This window comes from Daucus carota, chromosome 8 (genome assembly GCF_001625215.2).
Source record: "Daucus carota subsp. sativus chromosome 8, DH1 v3.0, whole genome shotgun sequence".
Classification (NCBI taxonomy): Eukaryota; Viridiplantae; Streptophyta; class Magnoliopsida; order Apiales; family Apiaceae; genus Daucus; species Daucus carota.
In genome coordinates this window covers 2,950,066-2,959,514 of record NC_030388.2, presented here as the reverse complement: position 1 = coordinate 2,959,514, position 9,449 = coordinate 2,950,066, and the positions used below count along the sequence as shown (strand labels likewise).

The window sequence follows — 9,449 nt, the reverse complement described above, 5'->3', positions numbered from 1 at the left end:
TTCAAGGGGGACCCGGTTAAGTTTAATGACTAATTTGATACCAGTCCTTCACTTCAGTGAGCTCTTTGAGATTTAAGCCGCATTAGAAATGACTAAATGGCAACACAAACTGAAGTTTCATCTACTTAACTTGTTTAGGCAAGTTACACCAGTACCACACCAGTACAGAGTAACGATGATGACCTTCATTTAACTATGACTCTAAGAAACAAATTAAAATTACATTAATAACTTGCAGACTTAGGAAAACCATTCTACAAACACAGTTTCCATCAAGCTCTCAACATCTGCGCCAAGTAGAACTATTAATTCCTTGCTGCTGCTAATTCTGCTGGTCCTGCTGCTGCTCAGCTTGAAGCGATGACTGCTCTAAATTTTGCTGTCCCGGACTCTGCTCAGGTAGAATACAAGATACAGGAAAGTGTTGTGAGGTATGCTGGTCAGTAGTGTTCTCAGCTTGAGTACAAGAAATAAGAGTCTGCTCCGGGGTCTGCTGGTCCAGAAGCTGCTGAGCTTGTGGCCAGAAATTAAATGACATATGCTGTTCCGGGATCTGCGGAGTCTGTGGCCAGGGAAATAACGACGGCTGCTGGTCCAGATGGTGCTGAGTTTGTCGCCAGGGAATAAATGACAGATGCTGGTCCGGGATCTGCTGAATCTGTGGCCAGGGAATAAACGGGGGCTGGTGGTACAAATGCTGCTGGGCTTGTGGCCAGGGACAAATGGCGGGGGTTGCTGAACAACTGCTCCTGTCACATTTGATGCATTGTTGCCATGAGTTCCACTATCAGTAGATGAACTTGCCCGTTGTCTCGCATTTTTGGCTTTGAGAATTCTTTCCTTCAATTCATGTCTTGGAATTATGTTGTCAAGAAAATCAAACATATTTGTTTTCAAAACTGCTTCAACGATATCATTTTTCTGGACAGTCCTTCTCTTGTCCTCTTCTGTGACAATCCAGGCTTGTGATGTCATATCAACTATGAACATCTCACATGTTTTAGCAAATAACGGTAAATTAGCTTCCTGCGCGATCATCCTAATATCGTTATCCGCTTTCATAATCCTCTTAATAGGAGCAAGCGGGAGGCTGTGCTTCTTGAGGTACATTCCGAAAACTTGGAGGGTCGAATCGAACGACTTTAAACAACGATCGAACGACTTTAAACATCGAGGCCGCATCGGAACTTCCACCCAACCTTCGAGGGCTAAAAGGTCATTAAGCCTTTATAAAACAGTCTTTCAGCTATGTTTGATAATCTAATATATATTCTTCATTTCAGATTTCAACCTGTGGAAATAATGCTAAATAAATCAATATTTTAGTTTTGAAAATAAGTTATAGAACTACGTGAACCTTATAAAATTCAAAATATTGAAGAATGGATATAGGAACCTTGTAAAATGCTCGGACTGAGCCTGAAGCACGGGCATAAAGGATTGGTTAGGAAAGAACTGATATTATTAAAATCTGAAAACGGATAAACAGTGAACCAACCACTAGTTTCCTAGTATTCTAACTTGCCGATTTCTGAGAGTTGAAGAATTGCAGTTGACAAGTCTTTTCCCGAGAGGAGAGCTGAAGAATTTAATATATAACACGGTAAATTAGGCAAATATAAACGCCGAATGAAATGCATCAAACAACAAATATAATAAAAGGAAAAAAAAGAAGAAGAGTACGATAGTATTACCTTATACAAGTGTTTGAATTGATGTAGAAAAACTCAATCGGAAACAATTGAACACAATCTATATAGAAAAAACTGTAACGTACAGATGTTTTGATTGAAAAGATAATAAGAACTGCCACAATTTGAAACAATCAAGGTAGAAAGGAATTATAACCAACAAATGTTTCTATTGAAGAGCTAATAGAAGTTATGGATGAAGCAGAGATGCTGGGGATGAACCAGAGATTAGATGGGATTTTTGGAGATGAGATGAGTTTCTTAAATAAAAGATATACCGAATACGCGTTAAATTTGAGATGACACGTATTACATACAAATAAAAACGTATGCAATATATGAATGACACGTATTCTTCGCATGCAAAAACTTACAAAGATATACGTCTCCTAAATTTATTACATAATGACAATTTAGCTTAGCGTAACACGGTTCACGAAATTTCCGAAACTATTAAAAATCAAAGAATAAATAATACTGCATAATCTTGTATTGCGTGAAGGGCTGGTATCAAATTAGTCATCAAAGTTAACGGGGTATCACTTGAATCACTAAAGTCAAACTAAATATCAAATAGATACCTCATATATGTGCTCGAGAACTAAAAATTAATTATACCTACGGAGTTCTATACATTTTTCTTGAATTCAACTACAACCAAATGAAAGGTTATGAATTCTAGTATTTTAGATAATATAGTGTGATTTTTAAAATATTATGTACTAATTGTTTTAATTTAAATAAAAAAACAACTACAACAACAAAATTAAAATTAAATAATAGATAAAATTTTTAAAATCCCAATGTATTATTCAAAATACTAAATTCATAACTTTTCAATAATTTTTAGTTTTCGAGCACATATTCGAGGTATCTAGTTGATATTTACTTTGACTTTAGTGATTCAAGGGGGACCCGGTTAAGTTTAATGACTAATTTGATACCAGTCCTTCACTTCAGTGAGCTCTTTGAGATTTAAGCCGCATTAGAAATGACTAAATGGCAACACAAACTGAAGTTTCATCTACTTAACTTGTTTAGGCAAGTTACACCAGTACCACACCAGTACAGAGTAACGATGATGACCTTCATTTAACTATGACTCTAAGAAACAAATTAAACTTACATTAATAACTTGCAGACTTAGGAAAACCATTCTACAAACACAGTTTCCATCAAGCTCTCAACATCTGCGCCAAGTAGAACTATTAATTCCTTGCTGCTGCTAATTCTGCTGGTCCTGCTGCTGCTCAGCTTGAAGCGATGACTGCTCTAAATTTTGCTGTCCCGGACTCTGCTCAGGTAGAATACAAGATACAGGAAAGTGCTGTGAGGTATGCTGGTCAGTAGTGTTCTCAGCTTGAGTACAAGAAATAAGAGTCTGCTCCGGGGTCTGCTGGTCCAGAAGCTGCTGAGCTTGTGGCCAGAAATTAAATGACATATGCTGTTCCGGGATCTGCGGAGTCTGTGGCCAGGGAAATAACGACGGCTGCTGGTCCAGATGGTGCTGAGTTTGTCGCCAGGGAATAAATGACAGATGCTGGTCCGGGATCTGCTGAATCTGTGGCCAGGGAATAAACGGGGGCTGGTGGTACAAATGCTGCTGGGCTTGTGGCCAGGGACAAATGGCGGGGGTTGCTGAACAACTGCTCCTGTCACATTTGATGCATTGTTGCCATGAGTTCCACTATCAGTAGATGAACTTGCCCGTTGTCTCGCATTTTTGGCTTTGAGAATTCTTTCCTTCAATTCATGTCTTGGAATTATGTTGTCAAGAAAATCAAACATATTTGTTTTCAAAACTGCTTCAACGATATCATTTTTCTGGACAGTCCTTCTCTTGTCCTCTTCTGTGACAATCCAGGCTTGTGATGTCATATCAACTATGAACATCTCACATGTTTTAGCAAATAACGGTAAATTAGCTTCCTGCGCGATCATCCTAATATCGTTATCCGCTTTCATAATCCTCTTAATAGGAGCAAGCGGGAGGCTGTGCTTCTTGAGGTACATTCCGAAAACTTGGAGGGTCGAATCGAACGACTTTAAACAACGATCGAACGACTTTAAACATCGAGGCCGCATCGGAACTTCCACCCAACCTTCGAGGGCTAAAAGGTCATTAAGCCTTTATAAAACAGTCTTTCAGCTATGTTTGATAGGGTCATGTTCCAGAGAGAACCATTAGAGAGAGAACCATAGAACCCTTACCTTATTAGAAAGGGTTCTGCAACAGAACTTAAGTATTAGTTAGGGTTCTGCAGCAGAACTTCACATGCAAAAAAATGTCAAAATCTATGTATTAATTTTAAAATTATTTTTGAACACACACAATGATGAAAAAACATGAAAAAAATATGTATTTAGATTTAGATCCTAAAAATCTATTTAAAATTTAGGGTTCTGCAGCAGAACCTTAGTGGTTCTATGGTTCTATTTTAAGGACTGGTTCTCTCTTGAGCGCGACCCATGTTTGATAATCTAATATATATTCTTCATTTCAGATTTCAACCTGTGGAAATAATGCTAAATAAATCAATATTTTAGTTTTGAAAATAAGTTATAGAACTACGTGAACCTTATAAAATTCAAAATATTGAAGAATGGATATAGGAACCTTGTAAAATGCTGGGACTGAGCCTGAAGCACGGGCATAAAGGATTGGTTAGGAAAGAACTGATATTATTAAAATCTGAAAACGGATAAACAGTGAACCAGCCACTAGTTTCCTAGTATTCTAACTTGCCGATTTCTGAGAGTTGAAGAATTGCAGTTGACAAGTCTTTTCCCGAGAGGAGAGCTGAAGAATTTAATATATAACACGGTAAATTAGGCAAATATAAACGCCGAATGAAATGCATCAAACAACAAATATAATAAAAGGAAAAAAAAGAAGAAGAGTACGATAGTATTACCTTATACAAGTGTTTGAATTGATGTAGAAAAACTCAATCGGAAACAATTGAACACAATCTATATAGAAAAAACTGTAACGTACAGATGTTTTGATTGAAAAGATAATAAGAACTGCCACAATTTGAAACAATCAAGGTAGAAAGGAATTATAACCAACAAATGTTTCTATTGAAGAGCTAATAGAAGTTATGGATGAAGCAGAGATGCTGGGGATGAACCAGAGATTAGATGGGATTTTTGGAGATGAGATGAGTTTCTTAAATAAAAGATATACCGAATACGCGTTAAATTTGAGATGACACGTATTACATACAAATAAAAACGTATGCAATATATGAATGACACGTATTCTTCGCATGCAAAAACTTACAAAGATATACGTCTCCTAAATTTATTACATAATGACAATTTAGCTTAGCGTAACACGGTTCACGAAATTTCCGAAACTATTAAAAATCAAAGAATAAATAATACTGCATAATCTTGTATTGCGTGAAGGGCTGGTATCAAATTAGTCATCAAAGTTAACGGGGTATCACTTGAATCACTAAAGTCAAACTAAATATCAAATAGATACCTCATATATGTGCTCGAGAACTAAAAATTAATTATACCTACGGAGTTCTATACATTTTTCTTGAATTCAACTACAACCAAATGAAAGGTTATGAATTCTAGTATTTTAGATAATATAGTGTGATTTTTAAAATATTATGTACTAATTGTTTTAATTTAAATAAAAAAACAACTACAACAACAAAATTAAAATTAAATAATAGATAAAATTTTTAAAATCCCAATGTATTATTCAAAATACTAAATTCATAACTTTTCAATAATTTTTAGTTTTCGAGCACACAATCGAGGTATCTAGTTGATATTTACTTTGACTTTAGTGATTCAAGGGGGACCCGGTTAAGTTTAATGACTAATTTGATACCAGTCCTTCACTTCAGTGAGCTCTTTGAGATTTAAGCCGCATTAGAAATGACTAAATGGCAACACAAACTGAAGTTTCATCTACTTAACTTGTTTAGGCAAGTTACACCAGTACCACACCAGTACAGAGTAACGATGATGACCTTCATTTAACTATGACTCTAAGAAACAAATTAAACTTACATTAATAACTTGCAGACTTAGGAAAACCATTCTACAAACACAGTTTCCATCAAGCTCTCAACATCTGCGCCAAGTAGAACTATTAATTCCTTGCTGCTGCTAATTCTGCTGGTCCTGCTGCTGCTCAGCTTGAAGCGATGACTGCTCTAAATTTTGCTGTCCCGGACTCTGCTCAGGTAGAATACAAGATACAGGAAAGTGCTGTGAGGTATGCTGGTCAGTAGTGTTCTCAGCTTGAGTACAAGAAATAAGAGTCTGCTCCGGGGTCTGCTGGTCCAGAAGCTGCTGAGCTTGTGGCCAGAAATTAAATGACATATGCTGTTCCGGGATCTGCGGAGTCTGTGGCCAGGGAAATAACGACGGCTGCTGGTCCAGATGGTGCTGAGTTTGTCGCCAGGGAATAAATGACAGATGCTGGTCCGGGATCTGCTGAATCTGTGGCCAGGGAATAAACGGGGGCTGGTGGTACAAATGCTGCTGGGCTTGTGGCCAGGGACAAATGGCGGGGGTTGCTGAACAACTGCTCCTGTCACATTTGATGCATTGTTGCCATGAGTTCCACTATCAGTAGATGAACTTGCCCGTTGTCTCGCATTTTTGGCTTTGAGAATTCTTTCCTTCAATTCATGTCTTGGAATTATGTTGTCAAGAAAATCAAACATATTTGTTTTCAAAACTGCTTCAACGATATCATTTTTCTGGACAGTCCTTCTCTTGTCCTCTTCTGTGACAATCCAGGCTTGTGATGTCATATCAACTATGAACATCTCACATGTTTTAGCAAATAACGGTAAATTAGCTTCCTGCGCGATCATCCTAATATCGTTATCCGCTTTCATAATCCTCTTAATAGGAGCAAGCGGGAGGCTGTGCTTCTTGAGGTACATTCCGAAAACTTGGAGGATCGAATCGAACGACTTTAAACATCGATCGAACGACTTTAAACATCGAGGCCGCATCGGAACTTCCACCCAAACTTCGAGGGCTAAAAGGTCATTAAGCTTTTATAAAACAGTCTTTCTTCTATGTTTGATAATCTAATATATATTCTTCATTTCTGATTTCAAGCTGTGGAAATAATGCTAAATAAATCAATATTTTAGTTTTGAAAATAAGTTATAGAACTACGTGAACCTTATAAAATTCAAAATATTGAAGAATGGATATAGGAACCTTGTAAAATGCTGGGACTGAGCCTGAAGCACGGGCATAAAGGATTGGTTAGGAAAGAACTGATATTATTAAAATCTGAAAACGGATAAACAGTGAACCAGCCACTAGTTTCCTAGTATTCTAACTTGCCGATTTCTGAGAGTTGAAGAATTGCAGTTGACAAGTCTTTTCCCGAGAGGAGAGCTGAAGAATTTAATATATAACACGGTAAATTAGGCCAATATAAACGCCGAATGAAATGCATCAAACAACAAATATAATAAAAGGAAAAAAAAGAAGAAGAGTACGATAGTATTACCTTATACAAGTGTTTGAATTGATGTAGAAAAACTCAATCGGAAACAATTGAACACAATCTATATAGAAAAAACTGTAACGTACAGATGTTTTGATTGAAAAGATAATAAGAACTGCCACAATTTGAAACAATCAAGGTAGAAAGGAATTATAACCAACAAATGTTTCTATTGAAGAGCTAATAGAAGTTATGGATGAAGTAGAGATGCTGGGGATGAACCAGAGATTAGATGGGATTTTTGGAGATGAGATGAGTTTCTTAAATAAAAGATATACCGAATACGCGTTAAATTTGAGATGACACGTATTACATACAAATAAAAACGTATGCAATATATGAATGACACGTATTCTTCGCATGCAAAAACTTACAAAGATATACGTCTCCTAAATTTATTACATAATGACAATTTAGCTTAGCGTAACACGGTTCACGAAATTTCCGAAACTATTAAAAATCAAAGAATAAATAATACTGCATAATCTTGTATTGCGTGAAGGGCTGGTATCAAATTAGTCATCAAAGTTAACGGGGTATCACTTGAATCACTAAAGTCAAACTAAATATCAAATAGATACCTCATATATGTGCTCGAGAACTAAAAATTAATTATACCTACGGAGTTCTATACATTTTTCTTGAATGCAACTACAACCAAATGAAAGGTTATGAATTCTAGTATTTTAGATAATATAGTGTGATTTTTAAAATATTATGTACTAAATGTTTTAATTTAAATAAAAAAACAACTACAACTACAAAATTAAAATTAAATAATAGATAAAATTTTTAAAATCCCATTGCATTATTCAAAATACTAAAATTCATAACTTTTCAATAATTTTTAGTTTTCGAGCACATATTCGAGGTATCTATTTGATATTTACTTTGACTTTAGTGATTCAAGGGGGACCCGGTTAAGTTTAATGACTAATTTGATACCAGTCCTTCACTTCAGTGAGCTCTTTGAGATTTAAGCCGCATTAGAAATGACTAAATGGCAACACAAACTGAAGTTTCATCTACTTAACTTGTTTATGCAAGTTACACCAGTACCACACCAATACAGAGTAACGATGATGACCTTCATTTAACTATGACTCTAAGAAACAAATTAAATTACATTAATAACTTGCACACTTAGAAAAACCATTCTACAAACACAGTTTCCATCAAGCTCTCTACTTCTGCGGCAAGTAGAACTATTAAATACTTGCTGCTGCTAATTCTGCTGGTCCTGCTGCTGCTCAGGTTGAAGCGATGACTGCTCTAAATTTTGCTGTCCCGGACTCTGCTCAGGTAGAATACAAGATACAGGATAGTGCTGTGAGGTATGCTGGTCTGTAGTGTTCTCAGCTTGAGTACAAGAAATAAGAGTCTGCTCCGGGGTCTGCTGGTCCAGAAGCTGCTGAGCTTGTGGCCAGATATTAAATGACATATGCTGTTCCGGGATCTGCTAAGTCTGTGGCCAGGGAAATAACGACGGCTGCTGGTCCAGATAGTGCTGAGTTTGTCGCCAGGGAATAAATGACAGATGCTGCTCCGGGATCTGCTGAATCTGTGGCCAGGGAATAAACGGGGGCTGGTGATACAGATGCTGCTGGGCTTGTGGCCAGGGACAAACGGTGGGGGTTTCTGAACAACTGCTCCTGTCACATTTAATGCATTGTTGCCATGAGTTCCACTATCAGTAGATGAACTTGCCCGTTGTCTCGCATTTTTGGCTTTGAGAATTCTTTCCTTCAATTCATGTCTTGGAATTATGTTGTCAAGAAAATCAAACATATTTGTTTTCAAAACTGCTTCAACGATATCATTTTTCTGGACAGTCCTTCTTTTGTCCTCTTCTGTGACAATCCAGGCTTGTGATGTCATATCAACCATGAACATCTCACATGTTTTAGCAAATAACGGTAAATTAGCTTCCTGCGCGATCATCCTAATATTGTTATCCGCTTTCATAATCCTCTTAATAGGAGCAAGCGGGAGGCTGTGCTTCTTGAGGTACATTCGGAAAACTTGGAGGGTCGAATCGAACGACTTTAAACATCGATCGAACGACTTTAAACATCGATGCCGCATCGAAACTTCCACCCAACCTTCGAGGGCTAAAAGGTCATTAAGCTTTTATAAAACAGTCTTTCTTCTACGTTTGATAATCTAATATATATTCTTCATTTTTGATTTCAATCTGTGGAAATAATGCTAAATAAATCAATATTTTAGTTTTGAAAATAAGTTATAGAACT

At 36.7% G+C, this 9,449-nt stretch overlaps 2 protein-coding genes across 2 annotated transcripts; both read right to left on the bottom strand.

Annotated features, from left to right (window-relative positions):
* Window positions 1–322: 322 nt before the first annotated feature.
* Window positions 323–1,110, bottom strand: LOC108197948 (uncharacterized). Its single transcript, XM_017365686.2, has 2 exons — window positions 745–1,110; window positions 323–658 (listed from the first exon to the last, which is right to left on the bottom strand). The coding sequence occupies exons 1-2, from the start codon at window positions 1,108–1,110 to the stop codon at window positions 323–325; spliced, it is 702 nt and encodes a 233-aa protein (XP_017221175.2).
* Window positions 1,111–2,916: 1,806 nt separating this feature from the next.
* LOC108197947 (uncharacterized) lies at window positions 2,917–3,704 on the bottom strand. The gene is made up of 2 exons (XM_017365685.1): window positions 3,339–3,704; window positions 2,917–3,252 (listed from the first exon to the last, which is right to left on the bottom strand). Exons 1-2 carry the CDS (start codon window positions 3,702–3,704, stop codon window positions 2,917–2,919), a joined length of 702 nt encoding a protein of 233 aa, XP_017221174.1.
* Between the last annotated feature and the right edge of the window lie 5,745 nt (window positions 3,705–9,449).